At 50.2% G+C, this 20,904-nt stretch overlaps 1 protein-coding gene across 1 annotated transcript in view; it reads left to right on the top strand.

Moving 5' to 3' along the window:
* PRPF6 (pre-mRNA processing factor 6) overlaps positions 1 to 20,904 on the top strand; it is an 845,164-nt gene that overhangs the window by 90,893 nt on the left and 733,367 nt on the right. Inside the window, exons 2-3 of the mRNA XM_069650843.1 lie at positions 111 to 276; positions 2,623 to 2,741. Of these exons, the coding sequence (XP_069506944.1) occupies positions 111 to 276; positions 2,623 to 2,741 (285 nt within the window). The remainder of the gene's footprint in view (positions 1 to 110; positions 277 to 2,622; positions 2,742 to 20,904) is intronic.

Raw genomic sequence — 20,904 nt, 5'->3', positions numbered from 1 at the left:
GGGTGTACTGATCCGCTGGTGTTGACGCTTCATAGTTTTCCATGCCTGTAAGAAACTTTATACCCCATGTGATTGGCTGTTAACCTTGCCCCTGCTATCCTTTGTTTTAGTGCCACTGGCTTTACAACACGTTCTGATATTGGTCCTGCTCGAGATGCCAATGACCCTGTAGACGACCGTCATGCGCCTCCTGGGAAGAGGACCGTTGGGGACCAGATGAAGAAAAATCAGGCTGATGATGATGATGAAGATCTCAACGATACCAATTATGACGAGGTAAGTCTGATCCTATAACCTTTACTGATTGCTCAAGGCCTTTTCTGCAAGAGGCTTAATTGTTGCACGTAGTTCATAATTAATAGTTGTGTTCATCATTTTCTTTTTCCCTTTCTGAAAGACTTCTTTTTGTGTCTTTAAATGTAACTTTAATTATGAAGTATTTTTCACTGCCTCAAATACTGCATACGTTGGCCTTTCAAAAGCTGTCTGATGCGAAACATTATAGTGCTTTTGTCCTGCAGCATTTTGTACCTTACTCTTGTGTTGCGGTTGCAGGACTCACCGTTGCAACCACTCTTTGGCCTCGGGATCCTTCCCCTCACCTCTGAAGCACTCCCTTGTGCATGCTCTTCTTAAGAAACCTACAGCTGATCCTTCTTGTCCAGCTAACTATCGCCCAATTTCCATTACTCCTTTTCTGGGCAAACTCCTGGAAAAGTTGGCCATCTCTCAGCTTAACCTTCACTCCAATTCTGTTGGCTGTCTCCATGACCACCAGTCTGGCTTCGGAGTTGCCAGAAGCACAGAAACTGCTCTCCTGAACATCCGTGAAGATCTGCTCTCCAACCTTGACTCTAACATTCCCTCTGTCCTCATCCTCCTCGATCTCTCTTCTGCCTTTGACACGGTCAACCATACCATCCTGCTCAACTGTCTCTGTGAAAACCTCGGTATCACTGATCGGGCTCTGGCCTGGCTGACCTCTTTCCTCTCTGATCGACCCTCCCAGGTCCAACTTGGGTCCTTCCTATCATCATCGATCTTCCTCTCTACCTGTGGTGTTCCCTTGGGGTCTAACCTCTCGCCCTGGCTTTTCAACCAATACCTGGCAACTCTCGCCAACTGCATTGCCATTTTCTGCTCAAATTTCCAGTGCTACGCTGAAGCACTTAACTACTTTTCAGGCTGCCCCCGGCCACCTCCTCTACCGCGCTCATCTCTGATTGCCTTACTGCCATTCAAGATTGGTGTGCCGCAAATGATCTTTGTCTTAATGCCAGCAAGACTGAGATCCTCCTCATCGACAGTCCTTCTCCATCCTTTCCCCTCACTCCCTGGCCGGCTTCCCTTGGCCCTCCTCCTACCCCCAGCTGCGAGGCTAAGAACCTCGGGGTCATCTTTGACTCCACCCTTTCCTTCTCCGCCCACATCTGAGGTCTCTAAAAAGTCAAACTTCCTACTGCACCTCCTCAGAGGTACTCTGCCTCTCCTCTCCTTCCCCCAGAAGCTCATGGTATCCCAAGCTCTGGTTCTCTCTAGGTTGGACTATTGTAACAGCCTCTTTCTAAATCAACCTGCCTCTATTCTCCGCCCTCTGCAACTAATGTAGAACAGGACTACAAGACTTGTCCTTGGCCTCAAGCCCTGGGATCGTGTATCTCCAGCTCTGAAATCTCTCCATTGGCTCCCAGTGGATGCAAGGATTAAATTCAAAACCCTCTGCATTGTCCACAAGGCTTTCTGGGGCCTGTGTCCAAAATATCTTCAGCTATCCCTCCGCAAGTACTTCCCCTCTCGATCTCTTTGCTCCTCTACCTCCAACTCCCTCAGGGTCAGTCCTTTTCAAAGAAACGTGCTGGGGGTAGATCTGTCTTCGGCTGGGGCCTTCCTCTGGAACAGCCTCCCTCCCACTCTAAAACTTGAGGCGAACCATCACTGGTTCCAGAAGCACCTCAAGACCTTCCTCTTTTCTTCTGCCTTCGCTCCCACTCTCACCTGCTGATCTGTTCTCTCTTGGCACCGTACATCTGGCCACCCTCTGTCCTCCGGGCCCAAGTACCTGCTCACCCTTCCACCCACCCACACTGCCTCCGGGCCACCCCTTGCACTGGGGTCTATATCTGTACCCATACAGCCCCCCCCTTTTTCTTCCTGCACTTATCAGACCTACCCTGTCTGCTGCCTTAAACCTAGCACTTGCAAATTGCTGGCTGCACTACCACTGTTTGTTGCCTTTATTATTTATTATTATTTATCTGTTTCTCCTCTGCTTCGCACTTTCCACTTCTCCCCCCTTCCATACACTCTTCCCCCCTCCCCCTCTCCCATGCACTTGTGCGTTCTCAATGTCACTGGGCCTAGTAAGATCGCTGTTTTGTTCTCCCTTGTTCACCTCCCTTGTCCTGTTGCGCTCTGAAGCACTTGTGTACGAGCACGATAGAAATAAAATATCAATATCAATTGGCCAAAATGTTTCCTCTGTCTGCTTCATCTACACGTGGTGTACCCCAACTGTCTCAATAAGTACATATATGTGATTTATAGATGTCTGCACAAAATTCGTAGAACTTGGTATGCATGTCTCAGAGAACCAGGCTCACTTCATGATAACTTTGTTCTCAGTTTAATGGCTATGCTGGAAGCCTGTTCTCAAGTGGGCCCTACGAGAAAGATGATGAGGAGGCAGATGCAATATATGCTGCCTTGGACAAGCGAATGGATGAGCGGCGAAAGGAGCGAAGGTACAGTGAATTGTGCCCTTTTTATTGCTTAATGTTACTTACCAAGCCGTTCTTATGTGTTCTGCATATTGTGGCAAGTCACCATCAGGATTCTGACAAGGAGGTATGGTTCACAAGTTTATTTTTCGGTCAGGTTCAAAGCCCTCTTTTCCTACGTCTGTCAGTTCAAACCCTATCCTGAAAATGAACTCAAAAGGTGCTTGTCAGGTCTTGTACATTAATATCGGTCCCCTGTTGAGAATCCTTTTCTAACCTATCGCTGTTCCTATTTCGCAAAAGAAAAAATACCAAAGAAAGAAAATGGTACAAAAGCCTTTGTGGAACTATCAACTGGCTCCTGAACCCAACCTTTTTCCCCATCAGTAAAGGCTTTTGCCAGTAGTTTCATTTCAGGAAAGACAGTTCCAGGGGTGCTGGAAGATTCTTCAGGTGTTCTAGCCCAGGTCTCACTCCATCTTTTCCCCACCCAGGGGTTATTTCAGTCTTTCTCCCTGCCCACCCCCCCGACCTCCCTTCTAGGGCTCTCTCCACACTGTGGGATCCTTTCTTTAGCACTCCCCACTCTGAGGGTCTTTCTTTCTCTCTCTCTCTCCACTCTATTGCCTGCCTCCCTTTCCACTGGAGCCACTGTGTGCCTCTTTGCCTTGTGCGGTGCTCTGCGGAAGGGGCATGGAGTTGTGCTGCTTCTCTCGTGGTTGCAGAACCTCTTGCGCGTCTTCCCCGCTGGGCCCCCCTTCGGTCTGTCAAGGCGCTCCCTGCTCATTCTGGCAGCTGATCGGGCTGGGCGGAGTCGCTTATGCGACCTTTCACCTGGGCTCTGAGCCATTCCTCCTGCCTCGCCCTTGCAGCTTCTTAGGCCAGGCAGAGTTGCTAACGTAAGCGTTCAGCTAGGCTCTGTGAAGGTCCTATTGCCTCGCTTTCGCAATCTCTCAGGACTGCTCCAGTCGGCTTTCCGCTGCGCTACTCTGTACTCTGTTGTGCGTCCTCCGTCGGGACACTGGCATTCTCTGTCCAGCCACACCCTCTTTGGTGCGGTTAAGTTCTGCGCTGCCTGCTGAGACTCTCCTGTGATTAGTTGTTCACTGGGCACTTTTCTAGGGGTCTGGTTCTCTCGTCTCTGCTCAGCCTCTATAGAGGATTGGGCAATGGAAAGGTCATAAGCCAAGTCGGCCATTGCGAAAGGGGGTGTTGAGTTATAGTAAAACCCAGCCCCTAGATGTCCTGCAAAGGTTCTTAACCTTAACTGGGGGCAGGGGTGGTGACCTATACCTCTTTGGGGTCCTTGTCCCCTAAGGGGATGTTGCCTTGCTCCCAAAGGGAGATAAGTCTTCCTGGATTGCTTAGTGGGCTTCTGTTTTTACTTATGTTATTTCAAATGTGTGCACTATAAACTGACCCCGAGCAAGGAAGCAAGATTGGGCGCTGTTTGATAAATTAAAGTAGCTATGCATACATTGATAGCCCATTTTGGATTTGCAGTGAGCCAAACCTTTGTCTTTTGTATGGTGGGCGCAGAGGCAATCTCAAATGAAATTGTTTGCAGCTGAGACCAAGCAGACCTTTCAGCTGTCTTTTGTCTTAATTTGAGATATACTTAGTTTTCGAATTGCCTATATTTGTTTGAAAAAAAATAATGTATTAATCTGCATTCGATAAACTAGAAGGGAAGACTGATTCATCATCCCGACCTGACCTACAGGGCAACTCCCTGTGAGGGGTCAGAAATGTGAGGTGGACAACTTTTTTAAAACATTTTTTATTTTTTTAATCAAACACTTCAACCATTACAACCATTTAGGACGTTCAAGATCAATATTAAGACATTACATTTGTTAATGCACTTCTATGTCCTCTCCCCTACCTCCACAACAACTCGAGCCGTCGTATCCGTACCATCCACCTGAACCTCTTCAGGTGTCTCCGCTATCGTTAGTTCATACCAGTCTTCCGTTTCGTGATTGACCTGGTGGGGGTTTGCCATTGAAGCCACCAATTGTCTCCATGCTATTAGAGGGCCCACCTCTTCCTCCCCCTCCCCTTTAGTGACTGCTTCATACCAAATCGCAGTTTCTGCTTCAGCCCATTTCAGGAGGTCTGCCCACCACATCTCTACTCTAGGCCGGTGGGCTGCCTTCCAGCACATTGCAATTCTACGCTTGACCAAGATATAGGCCAAATCTTTCATCTTGCTAATATGCTTTAGATTACGTGGTCTGGAGAAACTCCCAAGCATACATGCCCAAGCAGACCCCACGTCAAGCGCCACCCCTCGACTGGCCATTCTCATCTTTAATTCTACCCAGAATCTTTTCACCTCTGGGCAAGCCCAGAACATATGCAACAGCCCAGCCTCCTCCTCCCTTCACCTGGGGCATTTCTGTGCAGCCGAGCCTCCAAACCTGGCTATTCTGCCGGGGGTCAGGTAAGCTCTGTGGGTGACATATAGCTGAATCTGCTGGAGTCTCGCATTCTGGCAACTAACTTAGAGAGACCAGAGTTAATTTTTAACGACCACTTGTGACCAGCCCTCTACCAAAACTTTTGTTTCACAATACACTATGTTCACCGGGTCGCTTGCTTCCCCAAATCCTTTCGTGGTTATCCCTTTTTATATATATGATTAATAGTTGATAAATTCTCATGTACTACACCAATTTATATCAAAAATAGTTATTTTTTAATAGCATTTCATCAGTTAAATTTTTTTGCTTTATCACATCTACAAATATAAAAAATATTTTTTGCAAACTTTCTCAAGTAATTTTTAGACAAACAATTTTTCAATAAATCTCAATTTGGCTATGCCCATTCAATATCCTGTAGTATTCAATTATTAAACACTTTAGAAAGATGATAATTTCATTAGGATCTGTAGTTTAATCACCTCTTTCATAGAGGAGTAAATCCCAGTCCATAAAACTTTTACTTTGTATTCATTCACCCATGCTCACTTTCATACTGCATTCATACCGTACCCTCTTCTTGTTGGTAATTTCTCTGGGATCAACTGTCAATGAGGTCCCTTTAGTCTTTTCTTAAAGTCCAACCATCAGGCGGATAGCTATGGGAGGCAAGTGTGGGATAGTTGAATATTAATGCTCGAACATATCCAGGTTGACATTTTTAATACGTACAACATTCTGCATTTAGTAGCGGCAAAAAGGAGAAGTTGTTACTACTAACTCTTTCTCCACATCTATTCTGACCTCATCTGTCTATCTTGCTGAGTGCAGGGTTCACATGAGTAATCACTTATTGATAAATCCTATATCCTCCTTTATAAGGTCAATCAATTGACAATGTCTATACTTATGGCTTGCTCCATGCAAATAATTAATTGTAGGTCGATCTTGTATTGTCATTCATAACAACATGTAAACTAATGCTATACATGTATCATGCATTATTAGATGTCTAAAACCTGTCCTAATGTATTACCTTTACTTCACTCGTTTTTTATTACTTTTTACCCTCAACTTCTGTGTCCACTTTGCCAGAAAAGTCTGATGTCTCGAAGGGAATGTTCAACAGCTTCTACCTCTCAGGGACCAATTAAATCTGCCCCTACTCAGGAAAAATGAATTATTAACAATCTGATATTTACCCATTTAGGACGTTCAAGATCAATATTAAGACATTACATTTGTTAATGCACTTCTATGTCCTCTCCCCTACCTCCACAACAACTCGAGCCGTCGTATCCGTACCATCCACCTGAACCTCTTCAGGTGTCTCCGCTATCGTTAGTTCATACCAGTCTTCCGTTTCGTGATTGACCTGGTGGGGGTTTGCCATTGAAGCCACCAATTGTCTCCATGCTATTAGAGGGCCCACCTCTTCCTCCCCCTCCCCTTTAGTGACTGCTTCATACCAAACCGCAGTTTCTGCTTCAGCCCATTTCAGGAGGTCTGCCCACCACATCTCTACTCTAGGCCGGTGGGCTGCCTTCCAGCACATTGCAATTCTACGCTTGACCAAGATATAGGCCAAATCTTTCATCTTGCTAATATGCTTTAGATTACGTGGTCTGGAGAAACTCCCAAGCATACATGCCCAAGCAGACCCCACGTCAAGCGCCACCCCTCGACTGGCCATTCTCATCTTTAATTCTACCCAGAATCTTTTCACCTCTGGGCAAGCCCAGAACATATGCAACAGCCCAGCCGCCTCCTCCCTTCACCTGGGGCATTTCTGTGCAGCCGAGCCTCCAAACCTGGCTATTCTGCCGGGGGTCAGGTAAGCTCTGTGGGTGACATATAGCTGAATCTGCTGGAGTCTCGCATTCTGGGACACTTTCTTATGGTACTTTTGGGCTCTATCCCATTGTCCGTCTGTCATGGGTTCGCCCACCTCCCCCTCCCAGTCAAGCCTCAGCTGGAGCAGCTCCCTCCGTGCCTTCGCACTCAGGAGCTCATATAGCCGAGATATTTCGTGCCCACCCTCCGAGGCATCGTACATTTCTACAGTGGCATCGGGTGCTTCTGCCAATACTGTTTCAGGCCACCTTTTCCTCACCCGTTTCAGGATCCTGGTGTAAGTGATATATTGGCCCTTATGCACCCCTGTCTCTTCATGCAACCTCTGGAATTCCAGTGCCTCCCCCTCCTGCCATATGTCTCCAAGGGTGGCCAGGCCCACCGGTTCCCCGTATTTGCGGACCCCTTTAATCAGTTGGGAGTTTTCCCCACATAGCACCACCAACGGGACCTGCTGAGAAAGCGGGTCTCGGTCACCCACAGTTTTCCATGCCCTGCGCCAGACCTCCCAGCCCAGTACCAGCAGTCTCCCCATCCCTTGCACTTTCGTTTTGTGCAGCCACACTGTCTCTTTCAGGAAGTATGGGGAAGGGTCTTCCTGCAAAAGCCTGGCCTCTGCCGACTCCTCCCCAGACGGCCACCTAGCCACATACAATAGTTGGCCTGCCAGATAATATAATTCAAAATTAGGCAGGTTTATGCCCCCCTTATCACACGAGTTTTGTAGTTTCCACAGGGCCACCCTATTCTTAGAATTGTGCCATATAAAGCCCCTGCATAGGCTATGAAGTCTGACCAAGAAACGTCTGGGGATCAAGCACGGGACATTTACAAAAAAGTGTAATAGTCTGGGCAAGACCACCATTTTGAGCAACGCTCCTCTTCCCATCATGGCCAGGGGTAATATGGACCAAAACTCCATGCTGTTTTTAATACCTTCAATTGCTTTCTCCGTGTTGTTTGTGCTCTACCTCTATTTTATGATATATGTTTATGCCTAGATATCTGAACGTCACAGTCTGCCAGGGAATCTGCAGAATGGGCAGTCTTCCCGGTGGAACGCTTTTGTACCTTCCAAAGGGGAACACGCTGGACTTCCCGGGATTTACCGCTATGCCCGAGAGGGCGGCATAGCGGTCCATCACTTCGAGCACGTACTGCAGGTTCTCTTCCGGGAAGCGCAGATAGAGGAGCATATCATCTGCGTACAGTGATATCAAGTGTGTGTTCCCCGTCGTACGAATCCCCACCTCTCCGTATTGTTGCCTAAGGCAAATTGCCAATGGCTCCAGTGCAAGAATATACAAAATGGGCGACCAGGGGCATCCCTGTCTAGTCCCCCTACTGAGCTGCCACTTGTCTGAAATTATAGTGCCTGTTTTGACCCTTGCAATCGGGGAGCTATATAACATCTTGACCATCTGATATATCCTGGCCCTATCCTGTATCCTTTCAGGGTCGCCATTAGCCAAGGCCACCTCACTGAGTCAAAGGCTTTGACCGCGTCCAGCGACACAATGGCCAGATCGCCCGGGTCTTCCTCAGTTTGCTCAATAATGTGGTGTAGCCTTCTGTGGTTGTCCGTGATGTTTCTACCGGGGACATAGCTTGTTTGGTCCGGGTGTATCAATTTGCCGATTACTCGCTTAAGCCTGTTAGCAAGCACTGCCGTGAGTATTTTTCTATCCTGGTTAAGCATCGATAAGGGCCTATAGGACCCATAGTCCACATTCGGCTTGCCCGGTTTCAGGAGCGGGATGATCACTGCCTCTCGGAGGGATTCCGGCGGCTCCCCTTGTTCGTAGGCCTCATTAAACATGGCCAGCAGCAGCTGAAGTAGCTCCTGCTTATATGCTTTATAGAATTCGCTGGGTAACCCATCTGACCCAGCCGCTTTGCACGTAGGCAGGTGTTGGATCACCGCCTCCAATTCGTCTAAGGTGATTGGGGCCTCCAGATCCAATCGTTCTAAGTCATCTAAAGTGGGCAGCCCTATGTCTTCTATTGTTTCCAGAATTTCCTAGCTCATGTCCATACCTGCGTCCTCATACAAACATTTATAATATGTGAGGAACTCCTTGTTTACTCCTCCCTGGGTGTTACAGATCTGGCCTTCCGCATCTCTGACTTCTCTAATCACCGGCCTGGGTGTCTCATTTTTATATAGCCAGGCCAGTAGTCTGCCCGGCTTGTTCCCCCCCCTGCATGTTGCCTCTCTGTGTATTTCTTATAATTTAGCTTACATAGTCAGTCCCAAAGTTCGCTGCTATCCTTCTGTAAGTCTCTTATCTTTGCGCTGTCTTCCTGGGTGGTTCCCCCCCCCCCTTCGCATCAGGTCCTCTAACTCTCTTTCAGTTTCCTGCAAATCTCGTTCTATACCCCCTTGGAGCCCTTTAGATTTTGATATGGCTACCCCCCCGCACCACCACCTTAAATGCCTCCCATACTGTTCCCATGGAACGTACGCTGCCTGTATTAATGACTAAATATTCTTCAATGACCTCCCTTCGGTCCTCTCAGAATCCCGGGTCCTGTAGGGCCTCTGCTCTGAGCCTCCATGTCGGAATTTGCGCCCTTGGGGGGTGGTATCGCCACTCCAAGACCAAAGGCGAATGGTCCGACAGCACCCTGGCTTTGTATTCTGCGCTCACCATTTCTCCCGCTATCTCAGCGGCAGTGACAACATAGTCCAGTCTAGTATGCAGGTCATGTGGCGCCACGTAGTGAGATTCTCCAGCATTGGATCTTTCATGGATTCACATGCTTTGAATATTCCCCGTCGTCAGGCTGGGAATCCCCGGTACATTATATAGACCCTTTCCCGTAGGAAAACTTTTTCGACGCTTATGCGTCCTATCCACCTCGTTTTGTATCATGCGTGCCCGTGCCGTCAGGACGTCATGATATAAATACAGGCCCCGCCCCCGCGCTCCCTCAGATTTCAACCGTCTTTCAAAGTAGTGGGATCCTCGTGTTTTACTACTAGTGAAAACTAGGTTGTTTTGTCTGTTTCGCTTCGGCGAAGTTCAAATTCTGGAGTATTATGTCTGGAAAGGCGTTGTTTCGCCCGTGTGCAACATGTGGCCTAAAAAAGGTTTATGAAGGAGACGGCCACATGGACTGTATCTACTGTCTCCACCCGCACCACACGGCGGATACATGTGAGATATGCCAGGGTTTCTCCCAAAAAACCCTTAAGGACCGTAAAAGAAGGCTGGTCGACTGGCTTAATGACGGAGCGGGTGCCTACCCGGCTTCGGAAGTTGGCTCCACGGCCTCCAGGAGCAAGTTGGAGCCTCCATCGAAGAAGGTACGGCCAGCAGAAATTCGGGCTGAGGACAAGCATAAGGGGAAACATGCTGGGTCCTCCTCATCACATAAAAAGCCCTCCTCTTCCTCATCATCTAAGACGGAGAGGCTAGCGCTGTCAAAATCCTCCTCAGGGGACCGTCCCAGGTCTTCCATGAGTCGAGAAGCTTCAGCCAGGAAGTCGGCATCGAAATCGACGACGAAGTCTAAGGGCTCGACGACGACGACCGGCTCGTCGACCTCGGTGTCATTGACGATGCCTATTACCGCTCAAGCAGCAGCGGTTGGGATTCCTTCGTCGACGGAGACTCAGTCTATGGCCTGGCTGCCTGAGGTCTATGACCCGATCCCCCCTGAGGTCTTACTGCAGCCAGACACGGCCTGCTTGGCGGAAGGGGAAGGTGACATGGTTCTGCAGCCATCGGATTTAGGCTTACGGCCTTCCACGTCGACGAGTGCGAGCGGGGGTATGTACCTATATCATCCACGTTACTGACCCCCCAGACGGTTTTGTCTCTGGATGTGCTTAATACTCTCCAGAAGCTCCTCCACCAACCTGGGACGTCATCGTCACTTTTGTCTGTACCTTCTGTCGACGAGCAAACTTGTACGGCTCGCTCGACGACGAAACACCCATCGGCTCCCCAGGCGGTAAAAGATCGTCCTCGAGCTCAGGAGGAGGGTGAGTTGTCGGAGTCCGACTCTATACTGGATGACTCCGGGTCAGACATCTCCTTGTCACCGTCGAGGGACCCAACATGGAATTCGGATGTAGAGTTGGAGTCTACGAGGAGCCAGACACAGCCATCTCCCCCTGATGATGTGGGAGCCTTCCATGCAATGATGGGGAAAGCTTGTTCTGAATTCGGCTTGATTCCTGAGGAGCAGAAGAAAGACTGTTTCCTTTTTGACCATATGGGTCAAAGGAGAAAATCGGTATTTGCCATCCCAATCCTTGACCACGTGTGGCAAGAAGGTCTCAAGACGATGCGCCATCCGTTCTCGGAGCCAGCCATAAAGGGACGGATCGAGAAAAAGTTTAAAGCTCCGGAGTCCACTCCGAAATGTCTAACATCACAGCCTCTGTCTGACTCGGTGGTGTCGGCGGCAGCGGCTAGGAAGGCCAGGGTCCAGCAAAAATGTTCAACGCCACCTAAAGCGAGGCTAGAAGGCAGGACGCCTTTGGAAAAAAGGTGCTCTCAGTCGAGCGACGACAGTAAGAGCAGCCAATTCCTTAGCGATCGTGTCACGATATGATAGGGAAATGTGGCACAAACTAGCCCCTATCCTAGAACACCTGCCAGACGAACACCGGAAAGCAGCTATGTTACTGGTGCGGGATGGCGAAGAGGCCTCGAACCACGCTATTAATATCGCAGTTGACCTAGCAGAGTCTGGTTTTAAACAAATCAACCATGGAGTAGTGCTTCGTCGACAAGCGTGGCTCAAATGCACTACTTTCCGTCCTGAAGTACAGTACAAAGTCCTGGACATGCCATGCGAAGGGGAACACCTGTTTGGCGAAAAGGTTGATGAAGCGCTGAAAGGGATGAAAGAAGACACGGATACTGCTAGGTCCCTCGGCGCCCTTCAAACGGGTAGAAATTTTCGCTCTATTCGCCCCTTCAGGGGTGCTTCTGGAAACTCCCGCTTTGGAGCCTCGAGGGACCGTGGATTTAACAGGCCCTCGTACTCTTCACAGGGGTTTAGACGAGCGTCCCAGTCGGCACGTAGAAGCAGGGACTATCAAACCTCCAGGCGGCGAGGCTCAGGTCCGTCGTCGACGAAGAATGAGCAAACCAGCAACCAATGACGGCCTTCGGAACGTCCTGGGGGGTCGAGTCTCTCATCACTTCGACCGATGGAAATGCATCACCACAGATCGATGGGTCCTAGACACGATTCGCATGGGTCATGCGCTGCAATTCAAAGACAAGCCTCCGCCTCTTCCCCCTTTATTCTCGACACAGCCCCACCTCCGAATCCTACGACAAGAAGCGGCGCTTATGTTGCGAAAAGGGGCGGTAGAAAGAGTTCCTGTGGCACAGGAAGGGCAAGGAGTTTATTCCAGGTTCTTTGTTGTCAAAAAGCCAAACGGCAAATGGAGGCCCATTCTCGACCTGAGGGTACTCAACAAGTGGCTAAAGAGCCTCAAATTCAAAATGCTAAAGCTCCAAGAGGTTATCAGGTCGGTGCAACCCATGGATTATCTATCATCACTAGACCTTCAAGATGCTTATTTTCACATCCCAATTCGCCCACGACACAGGAGATATTTAAGATTCGTCGTCGGGAGAAAGCATTTTCAGTTCAAGTTCCTCCCGTTCGGGCTCAAGTCCTCCCCCAGGACGTTCACCAAGTGCTTGGCCCCTATAGCGGCCCATTTAAGGAAGGATGGTCATCATGTCTATCCATATCTAGACGACTGGCTGGTCAGAGGTTCATCCAAGGAACAAACACGAGACAGTCTACGAGCCACAATGTCCATCTTACAGGAACTGGGCTTCGCAATAAACTTCAACAAGTCCTCCGTAGAGCCTTTGAGGACCTTGGTCTTTCTAGGAGCGGAGTTTCATACACACACAAGCCTGGTGAAACCATCCAGCGAAAGAATTCAGAAACTTCTAAACAAGGCGTCGGAATGGAGAGACGGTTCCAAGGTCTCAGTGCGCAAGTACATGTCCCTGCTAGGGACCATGTCGTCCTGCATTCCGTTAATAAACAACTGCCGTCTGTTTATGAGGCCTTGCCAGGAATTTCTAGCGGACCGTTGGGCGCAGAGCAGAGGTCGCTGGTCCGACAGACTGGTCGTCGACGAACAACTAGTTCAAGCACTCGGCTGGTGGAAAGTGTCGACTCATCTAACGAAAGGAATGCCTCTACTGCAACCAGAGTTCCAAAAGACGGTGGTGACGGATGCATCGCTGAGCGGATGGGGAGCTCATCTGGATACGTTACAGGTACAAGGCCAGTGGTCTTTGCAGGAGTCCTCCCTACATATCAACCTGCTAGAACTGAGAGCAGTGCGATGGGCTCTGAAGTCTTTTCTTCCTCAACTGAAGGACTCGGTGGTGCGTGTCATGACGGACAACACCACTACGATGTTCTACTTGAGGAAACAAGGAGGGACACGTTCCAGGTCCCTATCGACGGAGGCACAGAAAATCTGGCATTGGGCCCTACAACACAACATGCAAATCTTAGCGTTCCACCTACCAGGAGTGAGAAACGTGGAAGCCGATGCCCTCAGCAGAGAAATGAACGAAATCCACGAATGGGTGCTGAACGACCAACAACTTCAACAAGTATTCAAGGAATGGGGACAACCTTCCATAGACCTGTTTGCGACGAAGAACAACAAAAAATGCCGTCAATACGCAAGCAGATGGCCTCAACAGGGCTCACTGGGGGATGCGTTCTCATTCCCATGGACGAACAAATTCCTGTACGCATTCCCTCCATTTCCTCTTGTCCGGAGGACGTTGCAATGGATCCTCAGGTACCCATGTCGGGTAATTCTGGTGGCCCCATACTGGGCCAGACAGGTGTGGTTTTCAGACCTACTACACTTAGCAGCGGCGGAACCAATGAGATTCCAGAAGACCCCCGACCTTCTATCTCGACAGGAGGGTGTCGTTTGGCATCACGACCCGGACAGCCTCCAGTTGACGGCCTGGCTCCTGACCTCGCCGAATTTGGTCGGCTAACGATTCCGGAGGACTGTCGACGTATCCTGCAAGCGGCAAGAGCACCTTCCACAAACGCCTCATACGCGTACAAATGGAAAAGTTTCTGTAAATGGTGTGAGGATCAACCAGGTTTGGTCCCGCAGTCGATTAAGCCGGAACAGCTCCTTCCATACTTGCTGTTCTTAGCTCAAAAGGGCCTGTCGGTGTCGTCAATAAAAGTACACCTAGCAGCCATTTCCAGGTTTACTCGTCGACGGCACTCGGCACCATTGTTCAGCGACCGCCTGATTAAGCACTTCCTTAAAGGCCTCTTTCGGATTTTCCCTCCAGAGAAGAAATTTCCGCCGGAGTGGAGCCTCAATCTGGTCTTAACGTCTCTTATGAAGCCTCCTTTTGAGCCAATGTCATCATCGTCTCTAAAGTTTCTGTCGTGGAAATTGGCCTTCCTGGTGGCCATCACTTCAGCCCGACGTATTTCAGAAGTTCAGGCTCTAATGGTAGACCCACCATACTTACGATTTTTCAAGACCAAGGTAGTCCTAGCCACTAACCCACAGTTCATACCAAAAGCTCCTTCGGTGTTCCATAAACACTCCTCTATTGTGTTACCTACGTTTTTTCCGGAGCCATGCTCGGGAGCGGAGCGCATGCTACACACATTGGATGTTAAAAGGGCTCTCAAGTTTTATCTTCATCGTACGCAACCGTTCAGAGAAACGAGACAGCTGTTCGTGGCCTATGGTTTGGGTGCTAGAGGAAAAGCCATTTCAAAGCAAGGACTATCAAGATGGGTGTCATCTACTATTTCGTACTGCCATTCCAGGGCAGGGAAGCCTCTTCTACGACGGCCAAGAGCTCATTCAACTAGAGCAGCGGCATCGTCGACGGCACTGTGGGCCGGAGTCCCTCTAGGGGACATCTGCATGGCGGCTACCTGGGCGACTACACACACCTTTACCCGCCATTACTGCCTGTCGCAGCAACATGCCGAAGACACCCGGATGGGAGAGGCGGTGCTTCGACACCTATTCCAGTAAGGTAAGCCCCGGCTGCGGGGTTGCATCCTGTGGAATTTATGACTGTATGTGGTCCGTTTTTTCCTATGTTAACTATTACTGATGTATACATGATCATAGGGAACGGCCTTTGCGAAGAAAGTATATGGGTTTGCATGCACGCCTCCTCTTGGGGGTAGTACTGCTATGTAATCTATTCAAAGCATGTGAATCCATGAAAGATCCAATGCTGGAGAAGGGAATAGTTTCTTACCTGTAACTCCATTTCTCCAGCATTGGTATCTTTCATGGATTCACATGCGCCCACCTGCCTCCCCTGATCATGCAAACCGGTTCCCCCACTACTTTGGGGGCCGAAATCTGAGGGAGCGCGGGGGCGGGGCCTGTATTTATATCATGACGTCCTGACGGCACGGGCACGCATGATACAAAACGAGGTGGATAGGACGCATAAGCGTCGAAAAAGTTTTCCTACGGGAAAGGGTCTATATAATGTACCGGGGATTCCCAGCCTGACGACGGGGAATGAATATTCAAAGCATGTGAATCCATGAAAGATACCAATGCTGGAGAAATGGAGTTACAGGTAAGAAACTATTCCCGTATTGCCTGTCCATTGGGTGCAACCGCCTCCACACATCCTCCAGTCTGAGGTCTGTCAACAGTGTCCCCAACGCTTTAGCCGCAGGCGAAGTTTTCGCTAGCTTACTATCTGACCTGTCCATCACGGGGTTCAGGGTGCAATTGAAATCACCTCCCCACAGTATCGCGCCACCCACAGGGGGCTAATTTTACTATGTAAGGGGCATATAAGTTTATGATGTTCACTTCTCTGTTTTCCAGGAGTCCCTCCACCACCGCCATTCTGCCTTCTGGGTCTACCATCGACCGGAGCAGCTGAAACGGCACATGTGGTGCCACCCATGTGATCACCCCTCTTGCATATGCCGAATATGTGGCTCCCGTGACGCTACCCTTCCATTTATTCCTAACCACCTCCAGTTTCTCCTTGGTGAGGTGGGTCTCCTGTAGTAGGGCTATATCGATCCTCATCCTCTTTAGATACATCATTACTTTATTACGTTTTAGGTAACTATTAAGGCCCCGCACGTTCCAGGTCACTACTTTAAGGTTCCCCAAATCCATTGACTTGATGTCCTCTCTCCATTTCCCATGTTGTTTTCGATGGCTCGTTTTTCGGCTCTTTTCCCTCCCACCCCCAACAACTTCCCCTCCACCTTCCCCAACTTTGCCCCACTGCACACAACTCTTCCCCTCCCCCCTCCCTGCCCAGCCCCAACAAATGCCCAGCTCCATGCCTGGATCTCAGGCCCACCCGTGTCTGGTCCTTTCTCGCGAAACCGAGGACTAGGACCCCGCGGGGCATCACCAATCTAATGGTGACCTAACTAAGCGTAATTCTATGGGGGTTTAAGGGTTAGCTCCCACTTACATAATTAGGATTGTTTTGTTTGAACGGATCTTGCAAGCATGTGATTTGCCAGCCGCACGTTCCCTGTGAGCTTCATTTAATGCTATATTCTAGTCCCAGTGTCTTGTGCTATGTTACCAGGGGTGACACAGCTGCATGTTACTTATCTTCTCCGGCTCCTGTCTGGATACCCGATTCTCGGGGGCGACTCTGCATATCCAGCCACTCCATAGCATCCTCTGGCGTTTCAAAAAACAAAGTTTTGTTCCATGTGGAACACCTTCAGTTTGGCCGGGTAAAGCAACATATATCTATGACCAGTTTCCCTCAGTCTGATTTTCACCGCCCCGAAGTTCATTCTGCTGCGTTGTACCTGCAAGATGTAGTCTGGGTATGCTGTTATTTTCGCAGGCCCCCTTTTGATCGTTCCACCCTTCCGGAAGAATTCGAGTATTTTTTCCCGATCCCGGTAGTTCAGAATCTTTGCAATCAGTGGCCGGGAAAGGTTCCTGGGGGCGGCTTCCTCGTCAAAGCCCTGTGTGCCCTTTCAACAGCAAACCCCTGGGTCAGTGCCCCTCCAGTTATTTCCTGCAGTAGCATGGTTTCCACGTATTCTTTTGGGTTAGACCCTTCCATTCCTTCTGGCAATCCAACGTTACGGATGTTATTGCGTCTGGCGCGTCCTCCTGCTTCCTACGCTCTGTTCTCCAGGTTGCCCACACGCTGTACGAGGGCATGGAGTTCCGATCTGTGGGCGGCACATGCTTCTGTGTTTGGGGCAATTTCCTTTTCCAGGTTTCCAGTGCGCTCCGCAGGCGTTCTCACGTCTTGTCTCAGCAAGTTCACATCTTCCTGGACCGCTCCGACCTTAAGCTCCAGTGCCACTTTTAGTTTGTTCGTTGCCAGTCCCAGTTTAGTCTCCCAGGCAACTTTCAGGTCCGCAATCACGGCCAGCACCTCCTGGATCGTGCCCGGAGTCTCCTCTACCGCAGTGGTAGTTTTGTCCTTGCTCCTGCCCCCCTCTGCCCCTGGAGGTGTCTTGGCATAGGCATCCAGCGTGGGCTGTTTGTTTTTTGGTCTTACAACTTTATTAGACATTGTGCCGTGCCGACCAGGTGTGAGCTAGCAGCGCCACCTTACGCATGAAAGTCAACGTGGAGTCGGGCTAGTCTTGATGTTTATGGCCCGCTTTGACCGTGTTAGGGGTGTACCCCGACTGCCTGCCGCGCTCCTAGAATGGGCTGTGTCCTTCCACGTGCTTGCGCAGTATCATTCCGCTGGCCTCTGCCGTGTTTTTCTCCTGTAACTGGTGGCCGGGCGTTTTCGCTGGTTCTTCACCTTACTACTCCCGTACCCTATGGGGCCCCACAGCCATCTGGCCCACAGTCTTGTCTTTGATGCTTTTATCCCGCCCCTTGCCGAAACAAGCTGCCTCTTGTGTTTTCCTGGGGTTCAGCAAATGTTCTGGGGTGAGCCGCCTCTTTCACCCCATTCAACTCGTGATAGGGTCCAACAGGACGCAGGTCTTGCTCGGGCAGCCTGTTATGTTACGTACTCTGTTTGGGCAGTGATGTGGGAGCCACGACGCTAATGGATGGCAGAGGTGCAACCCTACTCCGTCCCCGGCCAGGGTGTGCAGTCTGGACTTTTCACCAAACTATTTATGCTGCACCACTAGCCCGTATGCAGCGGATTGTGCACTGTGCTCCCCGGCCCCCTCCAAGGCCGTCTTTGCCGCTTCTCAGTCCCGTTATGCGCCGCCGAGGGGGCCAGCTGGGCACCACCCTCGGGGCGGGTCCTCCACCAGTGGAGCCTCAATGTTCAGGGAGGCCTTTCACCCTTGCTTCTCAGCACCTCTCTCTGGTGCATCAGGCCACGTCCCGGCAAGTCTGGGCCACCTCCGGGGGCTGTCTCCGCCTGATTCCGGTACTGTCCCCACTGTGATTAGGGTCTCTGCTGGGGCCTGCACCTCCCGGCACACCCACCACCCCCAGGCTCAAGCACCACGCGGGCCCCTGCACCACCGGGCGCTATGAAGTCCGGATCCAGTGCCCGGTGAGCACAGTGCCAGCCGCTTCGTCTCGCGGCTCCCTGCGCCTGCGGCACCGCCCGGGGCGATCCGAGTCGGTCCTCCTCTGTGTCCGGGAGCCAGGTTGTGCCGGGCGCTCCTGCCGCTCATCCTCTTGTCACGGCTCCGGGGCCCGTCTCACATTCCAGCGAGCTCCCTCCAGCTGGGTCCTTGCACCGCACACGGGCTGGGCTCTTTATCCTTCACAGAGCCGCAGCAGGCTCAGTCAAGCTGTACTAGCCTGCACTCCCGGCCGGGACACTTCGGTCAGTTTATGACCCTTTGTCCACAGTCTGCCATCTTTGCCCATTTCCTGGACCGAGAACACGGCTGCTTTTCGGTAGCCGCGGTTCTCCCAGTATATCACGGATCAGCCTCACAGGTCGCTCAGCACACACGCCGGACCTTCCCATGTCTTGGGATGTGTTGCCGGCATGCCTTTTCTTCGGGAATACCAACGTAATCCTCAGGATCTGTGGCGGATCAATGGGAGCTCCTCGAGAGCACGTACCTTCACGGAGCAATCAAGCCCCCATTGAGGTGGACAACTTTGTGAAGGTTTTTCAAAAGATGTAATTTTATGAACTCAAAAGGTTGGATAAATGCCTCACTAGACCTAGCTCATTCTTTTTCCACCATTTCTTGTGTGCTTGCTGTTTCTGAGGTCTTCCCCTGCCATTCTAGGCAGGAACGACCTCAGTGGATGTTTTGTCTTCTGCGGGAATCTTTTGAATTCCCCGCCCAGGCTCCATAGTGTCTGAGAAGGCAGGAAGCGAGGGAGGAGTCCAAAACTCTACAGCCCTTTTTCTTTCACCATGATATGATATTTTATTTATATCGCGCTCATACACAGGTGTTTCAGAGCGCGAAAGAAAAGGAATTAACTCCCAGTGGGGGGTGCTGACTGTCCTGATTGGACAGCCAGACCACCGCTTGCTATATAATGCAAGGAGAGAATGCAGAAGTTGTGTTAGTAGTTCCTGTTAAATACTCTGAGTCAACCACTGGAGCTGAAACTGAAGAGGAAGATGAAGAGAAGACGGCTGTATCGATTTCCAGCGACCAGAGAGCCTGCTGTAAACCTTTGTTCCAATCGACCAGGGGGTGGGGGAGGGCCCGATAACGATGACCCAGAGCCTGGTAAGATCTACTAGACTCAAGAAGACCTGCATTTTGAGCCATCCCATGTCATGCTGCGACCTTATAGGCTGCAATGCCCCAATACCCTGGGACCATGAGCTATTGTGTGGTGCATGGTCTTCCGAAGTCTGAATCTGTCCGAAACTTTGGTGGCCTCCTCCTGGCTCTCCACAGAAATTATTTGAGTCCTTGAAGTCCCCATACCAGAGTGCTGTACCAGATTAGCGACGAAAGTCTGACCAGCGATATTCAATCTTCTCCTGGCTAATGAAAAGGGTGGCAAAACCACAGAGCCGCATCCATCCATGAAGAAACTCTTGCCTGGAGCACAGAAGAAAAGTTTGCAGCAGGATGTCTTCAGGATCTGCAGTCAAAAACATGGTCTATGAATTCCCTGTCGTGAAGACTGAAAACATGACACTGGAAGGGAATTTGCAGCAGGGATCAACGGGGAATTCATAGACCATGTTTTTGACTGCAGATCCTGAAGACATCCTGCTGCAAACTTTTCTTCTGTGCTCAGGTACTGTGTTGGCTGGGGTATTACTTACTGTGATAGGGAAGCAGTAGCGGCCGCTCTAACAAGGGAGGAAAATACGGAACTGAACAGCCTGGAGGGGTATAAGCCAGTCATCACACATGACAAAATAATGTTAAATATGAAGGAAATGAGCAAACAAATAGAGACACGGACGACATATCCCAGAATACCTCAACAAAGACCTCATCAGTATAAAAGCCAGAAAAGGGGAAAAGAAAGCAGGCAAGGGAGACGAAAAACCGCATTTCCCTATTCAGGTGTACTTCCCCAGTCAGGGTTTAACACTAAAACTCTCTCCACGAAGATTAAGCAGGGGGGAGAATTAGCATCAGGTGTGATAACACTGGGGATGGGAACACCCAGCGTTAATTATCAGGGAGAAGGGGCAGGCAGGTTAAAAGGCTCACAAAACGACTCCAGCTCTCTCTCGTTTTTTAGGAATGGAAGGAGGCTGACGGTGGAGGCACGGAGTGGAACGAGGTCAGTCCCCAGTACCGGTGGGCTTACTAGTGAGAAAAGGAACACCCTGCGATGGGCGCCTTATCTGCCCTGCAGGCAAGCCCGTCTGTGGAAGGAAGGAAAGCGCCTGATGGAAAAGGAGCTGGGAAGGGGGTGATAAGCGACTCCGGGAAGTTTTGTTTATTGGGTAATTCGACCCGAGGCGGCAGAGTGGTGAACATTTGTGTGTTTAGATGGGCATGCAGAAGAAAAC

Source organism: Ambystoma mexicanum, chromosome 3p, assembly GCF_040938575.1.
Source record: "Ambystoma mexicanum isolate Mex_15411 chromosome 3p, UKY_AmexF1_1, whole genome shotgun sequence".
Classification (NCBI taxonomy): Eukaryota; Metazoa; Chordata; class Amphibia; order Caudata; family Ambystomatidae; genus Ambystoma; species Ambystoma mexicanum.
Note: the sequence above shows the minus strand (reverse complement) of the source record. Positions and strands in the feature narration are given on the sequence as shown.